This window comes from Balaenoptera acutorostrata, chromosome 7 (assembly GCF_949987535.1).
Source record: "Balaenoptera acutorostrata chromosome 7, mBalAcu1.1, whole genome shotgun sequence".
Lineage (NCBI taxonomy): Eukaryota > Metazoa > Chordata > Mammalia > Artiodactyla > Balaenopteridae > Balaenoptera > Balaenoptera acutorostrata.
Window position 1 is genome coordinate 38,749,468 of NC_080070.1, and position 20,004 is coordinate 38,769,471.

At 38.5% G+C, this 20,004-nt stretch overlaps 1 protein-coding gene across 2 annotated transcripts in view; it reads left to right on the forward strand.

The window, feature by feature from the left end:
* Nucleotides 1–20,004, forward strand: part of DOCK4 (dedicator of cytokinesis 4) — a 489,751-nt gene that overhangs the window by 440,449 nt on the left and 29,298 nt on the right. For both annotated transcript variants that reach the window (XM_057550242.1, XM_057550243.1), the window contains exons 35-40: nt 891–984; nt 8,242–8,390; nt 10,672–10,758; nt 12,572–12,676; nt 17,894–18,035; nt 19,392–19,558. In XM_057550242.1, the coding sequence (XP_057406225.1) occupies nt 891–984; nt 8,242–8,390; nt 10,672–10,758; nt 12,572–12,676; nt 17,894–18,035; nt 19,392–19,558 (744 nt within the window). The remainder of the gene's footprint in view (nt 1–890; nt 985–8,241; nt 8,391–10,671; nt 10,759–12,571; nt 12,677–17,893; nt 18,036–19,391; nt 19,559–20,004) is intronic.

Sequence of the window (20,004 nt, forward strand, 5' to 3'; positions counted from 1 at the left end):
CCCATCACTATTCATTTTCCCTTCTTCTACACACCAAGTAGCATCTGTCAAAATAACAACAGCAGTAGTAATGATAGCAGTTCAGATGGCTTAAGCAGGGATTTCATAATGTACAATGATCTGCTTTCTAAAATTGCCTTATATAGAGTCTCACAGCATCGTGCTTTTGCTGGACTCCAGCTTCTTACACTTTTGCTCGTATGTTTACTAAGTTCAGTGAGAACTAATGTACCGTCTAATGTGGTAAAGAAGTGTATGTGGATACCTATAAAGTGTACCTTTAAAATGGCAACGTAATGTGTCCAGGTAAGTCAGAGTTGAGTTTTTGGTGACAAATGTTAAAACATTTTAGAGAAGTTTAATAAGATCCAGATACCTTTTTTTAATAAACCAAATATTTTCAATAAGCATGGCCCTGTAACAGTAATTTGAAATAAAATCTCTTATTAATCCCTTTATGTTATAGTCATAAACTGGAAACCTTTAAAATAAATTAAGTTTAAAATTAAAGAAATTATCCTTTGACTATCCATGATCAAATTTAATAAACAGGTTAATGTCTTACATATTTTTAATATTTTTAGTTGAATAGGCTGATTGTCCACTGGCAGTTAAACTAACAAAAAACAACAGAAAGTAACAAATGAAATGTGAATCAGTGGTAATAACATTCCCCCAGGAATTACCAGCCTATTCAATAAATGGTAGCTAATGTTTAATACAGACAGTGCTGAGTTAAAAATATGTCACTGGGTCTCCTTACTTAATTTTTTAAAGAAAAATTCATCTGTTCTCTTGGTTCAAGATATCAAACTTCAAGCAGAGTAAAAAGCAGATACTTGCCAACCTAATTGTTGAGGAATTATCCATGCTTGTACTCTTTTTTATAGAACTTCTATAAGACTGAACTGAACAAGGAAGAGATGTATATACGCTATATCCACAAACTCTACGATCTGCACCTCAAAGCACAGAACTTCACAGGTAATTGTGTCTTTTGGCTCAGGTTGGGGGAAGTGGGCAGGTCACTGGTATATTAAAAATAATAACTCCTCTGTTTTTTTAATTAGAGCTGAGGACTCAAGCATTTCTCCTTTAAAAGTGGAATTTATTTTTAATTAGATTTATGTTTCTAAGTACTCTATGTTTTTAATATATTGGCTTTTTTTTTTTTTTTTTTACTGTATCTCTTTGTCTAGTTTTTTAGAGGTTGCTTTTGGGATTATAAAAAGCAACTTTTCACGGTCTACTTAAAGTTAGTATTTCACCACTTCAAGTTAAATATAGGAACTTTACGACCTCCCCACTTTACATTGTAGTGTCATAGGTATTACATCTAGGTACATTGAAAACTCCATCAGATAATGTCATAATTTTTAAGTCATATCTATTTTAAAGAATTTAAGAGGATAAAAATAATCTATTATATTTACTCAGATATTTACCATTTCTGTTGGTCTTTCTTCATTCCTGAAATTCTCAGTTTTCCTCTGCTAACATTTTCATTCAACCTAAAGAACTTGTTTTAGTATTTCTTTTAGAGCAGATCTAATAGTGAAGAATTCTTAGTTTTCCTTCATCTTTATTTTACCTTCATCCCTGAAGGAAATGTTTGTTGGATAGTGTCTTTGTTTGGACAGTATCTTTGTTTCAGTACTTTAAAAATGTTGTTTTACTTTCTTCTGGCCTCCATTGTTTCTGATGAGAGATCTGTAGTCATTTAAATTGTTCCCCTGTATGTAATGTGTAATTGTCTCTGGTTGCCTTCAAGACTTTGTCTTTGGTTTGCAGCAGTTCAGTTATGATATATATGGACATGGTTTTCTTTAAGTTTATCCTGGTTGGGTTTGCTGAGTTTCTTGAATCTATAAACTTATTTCCTTCACCAAATTTGGGAAGTTTTCAGGCATTATTTCTTCAAATATATTTTCTGCACTGATTCTCTCTTTTGGGACTCCAGTTTTATGGATGGCCAGTTTTATGACCTTTTGGTATCATTCTATAAGTTTCTCAGACCCTGGTTTGTTTTTCGGGTATTTTTTTCAATTTTTCTTCTTTCTGTTTTTCAGATTGGATCATTTCGCTTCATCCATTTTCAAGTCCTTTGCTTCTCCTCTATCATTTCCATTCAACTATTGAGCCCTTCCAGTGAAATTTTAGGTTTTGTTATTTTTATTATATAATTCTGAAATTCTTATTTAGCTATTTTTTTAATAGCTTCAATTTCTTTGCAAAGAACATGTATCTTTCTATTTCACGAGTGTTCACTTTTACTTCAAGTAGCATGGTTGTAATAGCTATTTCTTAGTATTTGCCTATAATTTCAACAACTGAATCATCTTAGAATTGGCATCTGTTATTGCCTTTTCCCTTTGAGATTTGTTTAGTTTTCCTGGTTCTTTGAATGTCAAGTAATTTTGGATTATATCCTGGGCATTTTGAATATTATGAGAGTTCATCTTCTGGAGAATGTTGACTATTTTTATTTTAGCAGAAAATCAGTTAGTTTCGGACCTCAAGTCCTGAGCCACCTTTTGAAGGTCAGTTTAGTTATCAAAGCCTTTGCAGCACTTTCCTGGTCTTCACTGCATGTATGTCACCCAGGGAGAGTCTGGGACATGGACATTTATCTATACCATAATTCATTTATCAAAATCTTTGTTATGTTGATTCTAGTTCATTCTACACATGTGCAGCTTGGGGGTGAGCCCAGGAAGTCATACACAGAATTTAAAACTTCCTTCCTCCATCTCCTTCCTCTCTCTGATATTTCTCACTCTTCCCATCTCCCAGGGGCTCCTATTCCTAGTACTCTCACTTGATCCGAGCCAAAGTACTCAGAGCCAAGGCTTGATCCTCCACACTATGATGTACTATGTACAGTTGGTCTCCCTGGGGGCAAAGCAGTGAAAGGAAAGAGAAAAATGGAAGCTGCTGCCGCTGCCACTGTGATTGCCCCTATTGTCACACTTCAGGTTTACAGCTTTGTCCCTGGGACTCAGAGTGGACCAGAAGAGTCAAAAGTACTCCATCCCACAGAAGGTCCTCTTCCCAGTCCTCTGACTAGAGGAGCTTTTCTTGGAGCTTTTTCTGTCTGTTTCCATTTGCAGTTCCAGGAGACAGGGGAGGCTAAGCCAGGAGATAGAAAAGGCAAAAAATAAAAACAAGGAACTCACCACTCTGTGGTCCTTCTTTTGAGTATTGATTTTCCTGTTCTGTCTACCTTCTCATTTACGGTTCAGAATTCTCCAAGAGTTGCTTTACATATTTTGTCTGGGGTTTTTAATTGAATCAGTGGGAAAGATACACTAGAATGTGCTTACTACATCTTAACGAGAATGAGAACCCTTTAATTGGATTTAGGAACTACAGTACTTAGTCTTTTGCCACACTGTTCTTCCAAAGACCTCCTGAATCATGGTTCCTCCCTCAGCTTTAAAAGAGTAAAGGAACCTTTCTGAAGTGGTACTCATGTTCCCAGAATTTAAATATGCCTCTAGCTACAGTTCCACTGTATCACTTAAGAGCATCACTGTTTACTCTTAAACTGGAGACTTCATGATACCTTTGATGCCTCTTATTCATGAAGTGCAATTGGTTCTGCTTCCTAAACATCAAAACCATTTCCTTTTCATTATTTCCAGTTTCACTGCCTCAAATAGGCCTTCATCATCTCTCACCTGGACTGCTCCTAACTATCCCCAGAGTTACCTCAGCAAACTTTAACCTGCAGGCCGGCCAGCTGATTTTGTAAAGAAAGTTTTATTATAACTAAGCCACGCCTACTTAATTACATATTGTCTAAGGTTGCTGTTGTGCTCCACTGGCAGAGTTAAATAGTTGCAACAAAGTTGTAGTGTGGCCTGCAAGCCTAAATTATTTACTTTCTGGCCCTTTGAGAAAATTTTGCCAACCCCTTCTCTAGATACAACTCTGTCAGTTCATGTCTTCTACAAAATAAAGCTGAAACTCTTTATTCAGAGCCCATCATAATTGAACCAACACCTGTCTGCTCAGCCTCATCTTACCTCTCGCACTACATTCCTAATTTTTATCCTTAAGAGCCAGCTCCTATATCATCTTTTCCATGAAGTTTTTACCTTCCTTCACTTCCCTCATCAACTCCATGACCCAGCACTCCCTGCCATGGGCTGAGTTGATATTTCCAACTCTTTTCCCATTGCAATTTTTTCAGATTTCCATTAAAACATTTATCATGTTGTTTTTATTCATAGTTATATAAGGTGTATGTGTGTGTGTGTGTGTGTGTGTGTGTGTGTGTGTGTGTGTGTTAATAGGTACGTAGGTAGGTAGTAGAGAGATCTTTAGTTGAAGGGTAAGTTCCTTGAGGACAGAGGTGATGTTTTCTTCTTCTTAGTCTTCTCAGTTCTTTGACCAGTGCCTAGCAGTGTGAGATTTAAATAAATGCATTACTAATGAATGCACTCAATGAGATTTTAATACCCTGAGAGCAGATTTCTCTCCTTCAATATTGGTAATTCCTTAATCACTGAGGAAGCCCCAGTATCTCTTCACACAGATGTGCTGATAGTTTTGATTAAATAAACTAAGATATTTGAGCTTACTCTGTTGTCTGGGAGTTTTAAGTGGTCATTTTAAAGTAGTTTGTAGCCAATTTTTGAGAGAAATGGTGAACCTAGTTTTTCTATCTATGAAAACAACCTAGTAGACTTGTTTTATTTTAAAGTCCATAAAAAAAAGAAATGAGAGAGGGAAGTGAGGACAAGCTCTTGCAGATATGTAACAGATGCATTTTGGTTTTCTGAAAATCCAAATCTGTCCATTTTGGAAATGAATAAATCTTTTTTCTTTAATTTGTTTACTCAGCTTGCAGTTTTTATGTTCCCCAAAGTCATAAGAAATAAGTTCTTTTCCTATATAACATTTTTCTTATTTCTCTTCTGTCCTCATTTTTGTGTGTCCTTGGAGAAAGTGAAATTGATGGAAAAACTTCTCTATCTTTCTAGGATTCAGTTTAAATGGCTTAACCCTTTCCAGCCCTCTGTGACAGTGCCCTCCGTTACTTGATTCATCTCCACTCTTCTCCTGTGTTATTTCTTTTTGCATATTGGTGTCCTCATTTTACACATCTCAAAACGATAGAATGAGATAGCCCATATTTAATTATGTGATGATGCCTTTTGTTCAGAATTATAAACACTTTTAAAAACATTGTCTACTGGAAATTTTGGGTGTGATTCATCCTCCTCTTTTCAATATGTAGTATTGTCTTCTAAAGATGTAGAGGAATAAGTATACAACATATCATAATAAAACATCTACAATTTGTTAATGTGTTCAAACAACCTTAGTAGTCTGTTGTTAACGCCTCAAAGGCATACATGTTTCCTTTAATGCTTCCTTTACACACACTGTTTACCTCAGGTATACATCATGATTTTCCCGAATCAAATTCTGAAACAGGTGTAATTTGTTTTCACACCTTTCCCATGTCACCAGTCTGTCATTTGTCAACTTCCTCTGCTGGCTCACCAATGCTTACTTGTTTTTCCACACTTCCCAGGGGCAAGTCACCCACACCTGACCTTCCAGCCATCCCCTGGACCTTCCCAGGGCAAACATGATTTGGAAAGCAGTTTAGGGATTAGAAACCCTTCATTGCTCCCCCTTTTTTTCACGTTTTTATTGTGGTAAAATATACATAACATAAAATTTACCGTCTTTCCTATTTTTCAGTGTACAGTTCGGTGGCATTCAGTACATTCACATTGTTGTGCAACCATCACCACCATCTGTCTCCAGAACTTTTTCACCTGCCCAATCTGAAACCCTGTACCCATTAAACAATAACTTCCCATTTTCCCCTCCCCCAGTCCCTGGGAACCACCATTCTACTTTCTGTCTCTGTGAATTTGACCTTCATTGCCTTTTAGGTACCACCCTGCGGGCAGCTGCAGGCTTCAGCTGTGGAGGGGTTCCCTCAGTCCTCACCCCTCCCCCTTTTCACTGTGACATGGTTAGTCTCAAGGGTATTTTTTGAGTGCTCAGGGAGACACACAAGAAATTTGAGAGACGAAGATGATAATTCCTGAGCTGCGTCACTAAGAGAAAATAGGAGTTATTTAGTAGCTAAAGCGGAAAGGCTGTGAAGGACCATAGGTGTCAGTTGGTGTGATAAGTGAGGGGAACCTTAGTTTGTACGGATAACAGGAGCAAAGAGTGTGGAGGACGGAAAAACAAAGACACACATGGTGTTTTCTTAGGTGCTTGGCATGATAAGAATATGTGGGTAATTAAAGATTAGGAAATTATCTCAGGAGGCCTCAGAGAAAAGTAGAAGGCTATTCAAATGCAGCACAGCTCTGATGACCTGGTTATTATCATCACCATTCTTGTCCTCTGTAAAGCAGTCTCCCATGGCAACCTACGTTGTGGCGATTCAGCTGTTTCTGCATCCACTTATTAACCAACACCCTTTAGCGGGTATTCCCTCTCTCCATCTCACCACAAGAAAGGGTTTGTCTAGTGCCCAAGCAAGAGAAGCCACTTCTGTCCCTGGTGGGCAGCTGCCTCTGGGTCAGGATGCATCTTGTTTCATTCAGCAAAAGCTGATGATGGGGTCAGGGGGCTGGAGGCTTCTTAGGAGAGACAGTGGCGGGCTCCTTCTTCCCTGTAATAAGTGGAGGGACAGTGGGAAAATGTGAGCGGAGGGACCATATCATGGGCAGCCTTCTCTGTCACTTTAGGAAATATGAATTTGTTCTGTTAGTTACTTAGAGTCGTTGGCTAGTTTTAATCAGGGGAGCAATGTGATCATTTGCAGTGAAGGCAAGTCATATTGGTAACAGTACACAAACTGAATGCTGGGGGATAAGAGACTGCTGGTGGGTGATGAAAGCTTTTGCTGCAGTCATTGAAGCTACAGGATTGAGCTCACCAAAGGTAATTAAAGAGGAAGAACGGCCAGAGCCTGTGCCTTACAGGACTTCTACACTTGAGAGAAAAGACAAAAGTGATAGGAATCTAGCTCTTTATCACAACTATATGTTATACATTGAGATAGCCAAATCATAGTACTAGAACTTAACATGTTACTTAAGAGCTTTATGTATAGTTACCCTTAAAGCAAATAAATGAAAAAAAGAATTGCCATTTATGGATACTGTGGTAAAAGCTCCTACTGTGTCTTTTGAGATGTGTGTGGAGGTGGTAGTTAAATGGATAAATAACATAAGGGTTTGTTCATTTTATTCAATGCAGTAAATGCGTTGGCTATTATAGTGTTAGATTATTATTATTGTAGTCCTTCATCGGTGACAGTGAATTCTGGTTCCTATTCTTGATGTATTTGGCCATATTTATGGTTCAGGAAAAGAAGAGACCTGCAGAATGGCAAGTGTTCTATTAAATACAGTAGCTGTCAACTATGCTTAAGCCTGTGGGTCACCATTTTCACGCGTGTGTATAGAATGTCATCTCTTTTCATGTTTCCCCAAGAAATTCCAACCACACCAAACATGTCATGACTTCAGTAGCCATTACTGAAGATTTGTTGGGGCCAACCATGGGGGTCATAGCACACAGCCCCCACAGTTTGTTCTCTCTCACACACACACACACACACACACTGCTTATCCAATACTTTTACTCTTTCTTGTCCTTCCTCTGTTGCTAGATTTAAAACATTTTTCTTCTCTGAACTCAGCTCCTCTCTAGCTTTGCCCCTCCTAAATTCTGCCTGTACCCTGACCCCCCTAACACACAAACACACACATGCACCACTCTCAGATTTTTCAGCCTTTTATTATCCAGGAGAATTTAGCTATCATTTTTTGCTTCCTAAGCATGCCCTTTGGAAGATGCCCATAGTCCCACTCCAAGGGATTTACCCGTGAACTTCCTAGCAAACAAAAGCATGTCTCCCCTACCTACATCTTTGAACCAGCTACAGAGATACCCTTAAACATTTTTATTATGCTGGTAGCATATGAACGTTATGGGGGGAAAAAAAAAGAAGGGAAGGAGAGAAAGACAGAATAAAGAGAACCAAAAGATCAAACACAAATCTCTGATAATTCCATCTCCCAGGGGAACTCATCATTCATTAACCTTCTGTGGCATATATTCTGGACATTTTTTTCTTTAGTATCATGACATTCAGAGAATAGTATTTTCTCCAATTTGTCCCAAACCAGCCCCGTTTGAAGGGAGGTTCTTTGGGGTCCTGTCTCGATCATCACCTTCCCACTTGAATTTCAGAGGCCGCATATACTCTCCTGTTATATGATGAGCTGCTGGAATGGTCTGATCGGCCCCTCCGGGAGTTCCTGACCTACCCCATGCAGACAGAATGGCAACGCAAGGAGCACCTGCACCTCGCCATCATCCAGAACTTTGACAGAGGCAAGGTAGGTGGCCCTGCCCACCCGTGGCATCTCCCAAGGTGATTGTCACATTTCCTTTATTTCTAGTTCATTGATGGCCACCTCTTCAAGCAGGGGCCCTCGAATTCCAATGTGCATTAAAGACTCCAAAGAGTTTATTGAAATTAAGATTCCCAGGCCCTACTCCTGGACATTCTGATTAAGTAAGTCTGGCTTGAGGCAAGGGATTCTGCAATTTTAACAAGGACTCCAGGAAATTCCAATGTGTATGAACATGGGACCCCACCTTGAGAAACACTGATCTAGAGGTTTTGACACCCAGGCATTTTATTTTCTGAAAAGCCATTATCATACCTCACTCAGCTCCCCAAATTGGCATGTAGTAATCTGCCTCCTTCCACTTTTTTTTTAAGGTAAAATAAATGAAACTAAATTTGTTTACAGCATTTTATGGCATCCCGTCATATACTGAAAGTTGCCATGGGGTGTTTAAAACCTCCCTGAGCTAATAAGACAGTGCAGCACATCACCTCCCTGCCCCCTGCTCTCTCTTCAAGGGTTTGCAGTGCTCTTGAAGAAAAATAATTGTGAATCTGACCCCGGTTGATTTGAACACTTGGATGCTTTGGTGATACGTGTCTTAGATTTACGTATATCTTCCAAAGTGCCAAGGTTAAACAGGAAATTAAAATACAACCAGTGGCTGTCGTTCTCTTATAAGACATAATTGGGTACACCTAAAAATTTGATGCAAGGGAATTGCTTCTTTCCTATCCTCTTCTATTATTTATCAAACCACACTGACATATCGTTCATTACGTTAATAGCAAAGAAATGCCTCTGTGCCCTCCTGCAGTAAAGTTTCCACCCTTAAGATAAGCTGTTACAAAACCTCTGGCAGCATCTCTTGGCCCATTCTCAGGAGCTTGTGCTGGATCAGGGCTTGGAGACTACGGCCCATGGGTCAAATGGTTCACTGCCTGTTTCTGTTCGGCCCACAATCTAAGAATCACTTTCACATTTTTAATTGGTTGAACGAAATCAAAAGAAGAATGATTTGACATGAGAAAATTACATGAAATTCCCTTTTCATTGTCTATAAAGTTTTATTGGAACCCAGCCAAGCTCATGTGTGTCTATACAGATGTGTTTTCATGATTTAACAGCAGTTGAGTGGTTGTGACAAAGGCTGTATGGTCCACAAAACCTAAAGTATTTACTGTTTGGTGAAGAAATTTGCCGATACCTGAGCTAGATCAAAGGATTTCTGCATTTCTCCTTAGAGTAACCAGCTGGGTTAAACCCTCACAATTTACGAGTGAAATTAGGCCAAACAAGGAATCCACTGTGCCAGTTGTGGATAATTGAGCCTTAGGGTTCGGTGGCAGTTCCCCCTACTCCAGCATTGAGGGCCTGTTTATTCGTCTCCTTGACCATTGTGGAACAGCAGTTATTTCAAGATGATAATTTTGTTTCTTTGTTTTTTACCTATACATTTACTTTTTTAAAAAAAATTTTATTGAAGTAGAGTTGATTTACAATGGTGTGTTAATTTCTTTGGTACAGCAAAGTGACTCAGTTGTACATATATTTTTTTTCATATTCTTTTCCATTGTGGTTTGTCACAGGCTATTGGATATAGTTCCCTGTGCTATACAGTAGGACCTTGTTGTTTATCCAACCCCTATATATATACTAGTTTGCATCTGCTAACCCCAACCTCCCACTCCATCCCTCTCCCACCCCTAAAACCCTTGGCAACCACGTCTGTTCTCTGTGTCTGTGAGTCTGTCTTTGTTTCGTAGATATGTTGATCTGTGTTGTATTTTAGATCCCACATACAAATGACATCATATGGTATTTGTCTTTCTCTGTCTGACTTACTTTGCTTTAGTGATAATCTCTAGGTTCATCCGTGTTTCCACAAATGGCATTATTTCATTATTTTTGATGGCTGAGTAATATTCCATTGTGTGCGTGCGTGTGCGTGTGTGTGTGCGTGTGTGTGTGTATACACCACATCTTCAAGATGATAATTTTGAAATGATGCCAGGAAATGTTGTTTTTGTGCCATATGTTAATGACTTGTGGTGGGTTATCATTTCCCACTCTAAAGATTTTTGATAGTTAACACGTTAATTACATGCTGTTTTCATGCTTAAAATTGCAGTGGTACCTTAAGGGTAGGCTATAAAGGTTAAGAAGTAAGGCTTGATCATCTGAAAGCAGTCACCTCCTGACCTCTGGGTGGAAGTTAGTAAATGTTGTGAGATCATGAACATTTATGTCATTCACTTGTCCACAGTGTTGGGAGAATGGCATCATCTTGTGCCGGAAGATTGCAGAGCAGTACGAAAGTTATTATGATTATAGAAACCTGAGCAAGATGAGGGTAAGGTACCTGGATGCATCCTAATCGGGTTATGGAATCCTTTTTTGCTTAGCTTTCCAATACGGCGCTATGAAATTAGCTTTGTGATGGTCTTGATATGTCTTGCAGAAAAGCTTTTTAAAGATGCCTTTCCTCTGAAGCATACCCCTCTATTTATACAGAGAAACAACATGTTGGTCTGTGTGATTTTTCTGATTAATATACAAAAAGGGAGCCCTTGATCTATTCTAAACACATCTGACATATGAAATATAAAATTTAACCCAAGATAAATACTTTCAGTTTGTTGAGGAAACTCTCCACACTATTAGAAGAGCTTGCCACTTGCACACAAATCTCTGTAACAATGTACCATTCTTAGTCCCATAATCTGCACAGCAAAATAGTAAAAATGACTAGCTGACACGTTTTTAAATATTTGGGGGTTAACTTCTATAGGTGTCAAATCTTTTTCACTTCAGAAATATGTTTTTATTTGCTAAACTGAAACCAAGGTCTTAGTACCCAAGAGCCCAAGGAGTTTAATATTTTGTGTCCCTGAACAAATGTTTGATACCTTCTTTTCTTTCAAATTCGTGCAAGTCCCTCTGGTACTCCAAGTCCTGTTCTTTAAAGTCATGAACACTTGGTGTCATCTTGTAACACTTAAGCTCTTCAGGGTTTCTAAAACAGGATCATCAGCTTTTATACATACATTAAAAAAAAGAGGATGGTGTTGCCTTTTAATTCTGAGGTAGCAATTTAAGAGATGATCTCATAAACCTTTAACGGCTCAAAATCCCTTACACCACAAGTGACTTTTTCAGCTGGCAGGAGCTGGCCCTGTACTTTGGGCGTAGTATTTCATGTCAGCAGTTCATCGATATTTCTCCTAACATCAAAACCAAGGAGGAAAAGCCTTGTTTTAACTTCAGTCCATCATGCTGGCGCTGGCAGGCACTGCAGTTTTATATAAAAATGTTGTTGTGCTTCTCTGGGCATCCTGTCCCCGGAACAGAATCGAGGTTACAGTGTTTGCCCGTTAGAGCCCTTGAGTGCCATAGTCACTAAGGTTTTTATAAACCCAAAGCATTGCACTTCACGCCAACTGCTCTTTTGGGTGCTGTTACTGGGGGCGGGGGAAGGGGGAATGTTTGCAAGTGAAATATTAGTCTTTCTGTGGAAACCCTGGGGATAATAATACCATGAATGGGAAACCATAAGCTTTATGTACTTCGTAGTTCCAACCTTGTCAAAGACACACTTAAGAGCTTTCAGCCCAGACAGCACTTTACTCTATGGGCCCCCGTTGGTTTGGTTTATTGGTTTATCCCTGTCCAACCTGTACGAGGTTGCACCTTCCAAATGTCCCAAATTTCCATGGCCCAGGAAAACCGAGTCCACAGGTGAGTACGAGAATTCTCCAGAATTTGCCTCGAACAGTTCATGTTCATTTTTATCTTATTGTGAAGAAAATATTTCCTCGATAGACCAGGTGCATAGAAATCATTCTCTCTGGTGAGAACACGTAATAATATACTCGATCCTTTAAAGCAGGGGTCAGGAAACTGCAGCCTGTGCGCCTCGCAGAATTGAGTAGTTGTGACAGGGACCATGTGGCCTGCAAAGCCTAAAATATTTTATTTTATCTGGTCATTTACAGAGTAAGTTTGCTGATCCCTGCCTTAAAGCACAGAAAGGGAGTCAAACCTTCTTTTCTGCAAACTGAACTAAAATGATGTTCTCCTTTTTATAGAAGAAATATCCTCTTCTATAAGGTGGTAGAGCTAAAAGATGAGATAAAGTGATTAAAGTTTCCCCTGTTCTTTGCTAGATGATGGAAGCCTCTTTGTATGACAAAATTATGGACCAGCAACGTCTTGAACCAGAGTTCTTCAGAGTTGGATTTTATGGGAAAAAATTTCCATTTTTCTTAAGAGTAAGTAATATACTATTTAATTTGCTTTTATACTTCCAATATAGATATCCCAATCAAGCAAACTAAGATCTGAATGACATTTTATCCTTTTAAGACAGGGTAAAATAACGTCATGAGATTTTCTTTTAACTTTGTAGTTTGCAAACACACTCATTTAGGATGACTTGTTCTGAGTAATTTCCCAAGATTTCAAACAATCATTTGATTTTTCTTCTTAAGTTTCTAAGCTTACTATATCTTATGAGCAGTCTCTGGCAATTACAGTTGCTTCCCCTGTGTGATAGAGAGTCTCTCTTCAGAATGCGGTTTCCGTAGAGTTAACATTCGAGAGAAATGGCTGGAGTTGCAGAAAACATAGCGGTTTCACATTATGTGCAAACTCTTCCTCCAGAATCACGTGAAGAGCATTGTTTGGCCTAGTCGATTCTGTGAAAAGCTAAATGGCACTCAGCAAAGAGATGCAATTTATTGCTAGTAGAAACTATTTCTACAAAGGAAAATTTTCCAGACTTTCTAAGGTACCTACTGGATAGTAAAATACTTGATTCCATTCTCACCGTTGTTCACACTGTACCGAGTAGTCTCTTATGTGCTTGAATACTTATATAACATTTCGATAAGTAACATCCCACTTACACTTGCTTACCTAAAAGCTTTGGTTGGGAGAGGAAATTCACCTCCCCAAGCAACTAAGGAGAAGTGTCTAGGGTAATTTTGTAACACTGAGTGAATTCATTACAAACTTTAAATCTCAATATACAAATATTTTGGTATTTGTGTTGCCCTAAATACCTTGCTTTAACTGTCAGTACCTATGGATAGATACAGGATGGGGGTACTTGAAGGCGAACAGAGAGGAGAAAGATTTGACTTCATTGTTTCTTTAATAATCATTAACTTAACCTGCCTTTCAGAATAAAGGTTTTATATATATAAAACCTTTATTCATATATATATATATAATACCCAAACACCATAGGCAAAGATTGATTTAGTATTACATAGAACAAATGCTCAAATAACAAATCAATCGTCTTTAACTGATTGAAATGACCGTGTATTTGGGTGCCACGCAGACATAAGTAAAATCTCTTTGTTGGATTAAAGAGGAGCCACATGACGTACCTGGTCACATTGTTGGCTCTGCAGATGGACCTGCCTCAAGGCAAAGGAAAACTTGATTCCAAATAAACAATCGTGGCAAACTCAGAACACATGCTGAATTTGAAAGACTACATCTTGAAAATGGACATGGTGGTCCTAGGCTGTCATCAGCCACCCCCCCACAGAGTACACAGGGCCTGGGTCCAAGTTCTGAGGGGAAAGAAGGACATTCTAGAGCTGTGAGCAGCACAGAGGGCCGAGACCCCACAGGAGGGTCCAGACATGACTCTGCTGCTGCAGATACCCTTCCTCTCTTGGCTCAAAATCATGCAAAGATGATGTTTTCTTATCGTACTCAGGGCTACCTGATCCATTATGCACAGTAGATACAGTGTTTAGAGACCATATGATTCTTAGATGGCCCATAAAACTGTTTTAATTTCTTTTAAAAATCAGAAGAAAAAAGTGAACTTTTTTTTTGATTTTTTTTTGATGTGGACCATTTTTAAAATCTTTATTGAATTTATTAAAATATTGCTTCTTTTTTTTTTTTTAATGTTTTGGTTTTTTGGCCATGAGGCATGTGGGATCTCAGCTCCCTGACCAGGGGTGGAGCCCACACCCCCTGCATTGGAAGGTGAAGTCCTAACCACTGGCCTGCCAGGAAAGTCCCAGAAAAAAGTGAACTTTTAGGTTAAAGAAAATGTTATAGCATATATTATAATGTATATTATACATTAGATTATTATTCATCTATTTGTCTTTATACCAAATGAGTCATACAATATGATTTTTAATATTTTTTATAGAGAAAGCAGCCCACAAAAGTGTTGTAGCCCTGATCAAATTCTGAATTCAGCTAGCAAGTGTATTATGAAGTATCCTAGATGTCTATCTAGTATGTGCAATTAGTGTTAATTAAAAGTGTAAAGTTTTTAAAAATCAGAAGCAGTTTAGGAGCCATAATTTTAAAGGGAATTTAGCAAATTAGAGGACTGCATCGGCTAATGAAATGAATTTTGTTAAAAAGTCAATTGGAATAAATCAATCTCTATATCACTGTTCTTTTGAAAACAGCTTTTCTAGAAATAAATGGCATTTCCTTCAAAATGAAAGAGAAGGGTCACCCTCTATTGGTTTCTAAAGAGCACTGTACCCTTTGGAATCATGAGGCTAGACGTTTTTTTAGGAAATCAGATTCTAGTCTGTTCTTTGATTTAAAAACAAATATCAACATTAAAAATTTCCTTTCATTGTTTGATCAATTTCCAGAAAATATTTAAAGCTCAAATAAATTAATATATTTATATGATTGTATGATCAAAGTAGGTTTTTTTTTACCCTCATGGAAAATGGGTTCTTTATTGACAATGTTTTATATGCATAGAATATGTTTAAATAATGATTTGTCTAAGGAGAATGACTGAGGTCAAGGATGGGAAAAAGATTTACTTTTTATTGTATGCCCTGTACTATTTGGGAATTCTTTATACCACAGGTATGTATTTCCTTTAAAAAAAAAAAAAAAAGACGATTAAAAAAAAGTAAGTATTAATAAATACGACCCAGCAATTCTACTCCTAGGTATATATAATCAAGAGAATTGAAAACATAGAGCCACACAAAGACATGTACACGAGTATTCATAGCAGCATTATTCATAATTGCCAAAACAAGGAAACTGTCCAAATGTCCATCCACTGATGAATGGATAAACAAAATATGGTACAGCTATACAATGGAATATTCAGCACTAAGAAAGGAATGAGGTAATGATATATGCTACAAAATGGTTGAACCTTGAGAATATTATAAGTGAAAGAAGCCAGTCACAAAAGGCCACATGTTATATAATTCCATTTATATGAAATGTCCAGAATAGGCAAATCTATGGAAACAGAAAATAGATTAGTGGTTGCCAAGGACTGAGGGGAGGGGAACTAGGGAGTGACTGCTAATGGGCATGAGTTCCTTTTTGAGGTAATGGAAATAATCTGAAATTAGATAGTGCTGATAGTTGCACAACTCTGTGAATATACTAAAAGCAACTGAATTGCATACTTCAAAAGGGTGAATTTTATGGTATATGAACTACATCTCAGTAAAGCTGTGGTTTAAAAAAAAAAAACATTGATGGAGGAAATGCTTAATTCCTCTTTATTTCTCAGAAACTCAAATATCAGACCCAAAACTTATGTTTATTCCAAAATGATTTCTTAATACCATTGAATGACTTTACGCTTAGAGGAACTCCCCTGATTTTACAAACTGTTGTGATGTATAGGCATTTTTTTAGAACTGTTTCAGTTTTTCGAGTATTCAGATATTTATTTGGGGACTTCTGTAAGATGCAGGAAGGTATGTATTGTCTTATTTTATCAAACAAACTTATTATCTTTTTTAAAGAAGTTTATTTTATATTGGAGTATAGTTGATTTACAATGTTGTATTAGTTTCAGGTGTACATCAAAGTGATTCAGTTATACATATACATATATCTATTCTTTTTCAGATTCTTTTCCCATATAGGTTATTAAAGAGTATTGAGTAGAGTTCCCTGTGCTATACAGTAGGTCCTTGTTGATTATCTTTTGAGTAGAAAGAAAGCAAATAATACAGCATCAGAAGGTATGACTTCTATCAAGAAAGTTTTAAATATAGGATTGTTTGGGGGGTCTTAATTTCTAGGGAGTCTGTCTTAGCTTGTGTTTTTCAAAGGATCATGATTCATTGAGAGGCTTGTGGGGAATTGTGGCAGGTTCTCAGCACCCAATCCTGCTGTCGTTTCCTCTGTGTGCCTGCAGCTGCTTTTTCTCAGCTGCAACCCCGAGCCCTCTGCCCACGGGTGGTTTCTAACTTCCTCACTTTGGCCCAGAGTTCTTCCTCGGGGCATTTGACGCAATCACAGAAACCTCACAGAGCTGAGAAACACTGAGACCCTTGGGCCTTAACTCCCCAGACCACAGATCACTGTATTTCTTAAAGATCTGCAAGGCACGTTATCCCACAATCTTTCTTGGTCTCAGTAGCTCCTAGGAGTTTTTCCTGGACGTAGCAGGCCATGTTCAGAACAGAGAGAGCTCAGGCCTTGGACTCAGACCTGAGCTTAAATCTCATACAAAGTATGTAACGATCTTGATCCTCAGTTCCCAATTATAAAATGGGGGGCAGAGGTAACAACCTCTCAAGTTTATTTGGGTTAAATAAGGTATGTGCAGAGAGCCTAGTCAATGACTGTGCTCAACAATTATAATTTCATTATCATTAAACTGTCAGAAAGAGTTCCTCGTCGATAACGGAATCATGAAGACACTTGTTAGAAACGTGCCCATCTTTCCAGCTCTGTGGCCTCCATCGAGGATGACCTTCACCATTCTTTCCTCAGTGAGAGAGAGTCCTAACCACAGAATGTTTATACATATTGTAAGAACAAAACCAAAAACAGACAAAAATTTAGCAAGACCTTAAAAGTCCCAAATCTTAGCTTCAGCCAGTTAACAGAATTCCTGGCTACAGAAGGCTGAGCTGAGCTGGGGATGGCAGGGAAGGTTCCCGTGCCAGCCCTGTTGAGAGCTGGAATGCAGACAGGCCTAGTCTTCCTTTATATGGAAGGATCAAGGAATGAACGTGTTAAGGCTGATCTCAGTGACCTTTATAGAAAGAATGCAGTAAAATGTATTTTTAGAGATTGCACTTCCTTTGCTTTCTTCCAAATTGAGAATTTATCCACCTAACTTTGATATCCAGTTTATGAAAATAATCTGTAACACATGTGTTCACTAACATTTGAAGGGAACAGGATTGCTTTGTTTTGTGCTTCAGTGCTCTGAGAATCAGACGCCCCTTTTGCACCTCATGCAGGTGAACCCAGAAGAGTGAGGCATGCTACTGGAACTTATCAAAAGCAATAGAGAGTTACGCTCATGACCTTTGCTCTGCATTTTTAATATTTGGGTAAATTCTTTAGACTGTTCCAGTGTATTTTTTTGGTTATAGTCTATTGATGTTGGGCCTATGCTTAGTTACCACCAGTGTCATTTATTTTGGCTTCTCTCTGTAATTAAAGCACCCAGTTATATGGTCCTAACTTTTTTTTTCTGATTTCACCTCCAGAATAAAGAGTTTGTGTGTCGAGGACATGACTACGAAAGGCTGGAGGCCTTCCAGCAGAGAATGCTGAACGAGTTCCCCCACGCCATCGCCATGCAGCACGCCAACCAGCCCGACGAGACCATCTTCCAGGCGGAAGCTCAGTGTATCCACACCTAGAAGGGCTGGATTCGTTAGATCGCACTGGCCTTTAGCTGCAGAACATTTTCATGCAGGTGGTTCAACTACTGATCCCTTTTCAGTAGCTCTGTTCTTACTCTCCCTCTTTCTCACCATCTTAATTTTAGGTTAGCTCCTTCCAGACAGAATTATGATAGTTATTCTCATGATTTAGTTGAAGAGAAATCCCTTAAGGATTCTGTTAAAGAATTTTCCTCCTTTTAGTTACAACTTTTCTGTATCTCAGCCCTGCTTTTAAAGCTCCTTTTTAGGGATTTCCCTTAGAATAATTTTCCTCTGGCATCCCCTGTAGAAACTACTTGAATTCAGTTCAAGGAAATGATAGCACTATGTTTATTGGGACATATCATTACCCCCTTTTCCCTTGCTATTTTATTCTGGATGGAAGGGGAGAGAGTTACCCCCCGTATCTTCCAGGGACTCTTAGCCATGGCATCCTGGACAGCACTTCATCATTTAATAATTGCCGTATAATTGACACTCCCATTGTCTAAACATGAACAACGCAACTGAAATTACACAGGCATTAGAGGCAAAGGGAATTCACCCCAGCACTCTTTTCTGAATTCCTCTGTCTTTTTCTGAAACTGATGATCTTAAAGAAGACCAGAAACTCCCCCTGAAAATTACAGATGCCATTTCAAAGTAGAAACTTAAATGCACCAGAAGCAAGAAGTTATGTAAGGAAAAAATTTTGCTATCCTTCTTTGAATAAGAGAAGAAGGTAAACATACAAATAAATATGATAGCCTTTAAAGTAGTTTTTAAAAGTATCAACTACAACTAAACACTCTGCTTATCAATACAAGATTTGAGAGGGTGGATACCACAAATGTGGGAAGGCTGGAGACAGGAGCATATGAGTTACTCTCAGTACTGGTTACTGTCTTTGGTTGCATGGGTATTTGTACATTGTTTTACAAACAAACAAATTTTAAAAAGACCATATGTGCACTAAAGATGAGTGTCTCATGACCAAGGATTAAAATTAAAACAATCCTGAGTATGTGAGATCAAAGCCATTCCTACCCACCCCCAACCAAAAAGAAAAAAAAATCAATGATAAATAAATTCCCAGGACATAGAAATTTCAAACTGATACTTTGTCAGAATGACCTATGTAAAACTACTTTAAGGCTTGTAGTTTGAGAGGTGATTTGCTATGAACCGAGTTCTTGGTACCTTCTTGGCAGTTTTGACTTGGCTCCAAATAGAAACACCAGATTGTTTCCTATCCTCTTCTCTCTGCCACAGCTCAGCTCGAGCCAGACTTCCACAGAGTTTGCCAAGTCAGGTTCCCTCCTTGACTCTTGAATCCTAGATTTGCAGATATACGCCGTGACTCCCATCCCGGAGAGCCAGGAGGTCCTGCAGAGAGAGGGTGTCCCGGACAACATCAAAAGTTTCTATAAAGTGAATCACATCTGGAAATTCCGCTACGACAGACCATTTCACAAAGGCACTAAAGATAAAGAGAATGAATTCAAGGTACTAGGCCGTTCTTATGACACGCGGTTTCCTCAGATAGACTGTGAACTCCTGGGGGCAAAATGCTTGATAAATATTTACTCAGAATAGAGTCAAGTGATAAAGCTATAAGGGACCAGAAATCATGTGGTCTAGTTGTTCTCAAACTCTACCATGTAACAGGGTGACATGGGGTGCTTTCTAATCAAGCAGATTTCTTAGCCCAGGAATTCTGACTCATTGGGTCATAGAGGAAGCCCTGAAGTTTATGACAATTCTAATGGCAGTGGTCCTCGGTCCAGTTTTTGAGCTCTCATGGTTCATCTCAGTCCTCTCATTCATTCATGTTTAACCAACTGTGGGAACCTCAGGATATTTATTCTCAGTTACAAGAGACTGCCGTGAGTAAAGGATACTGAAGGGAAAGGGGATTCTGAGACAGAACCACTGGGGAGCCTGCTGGTGCA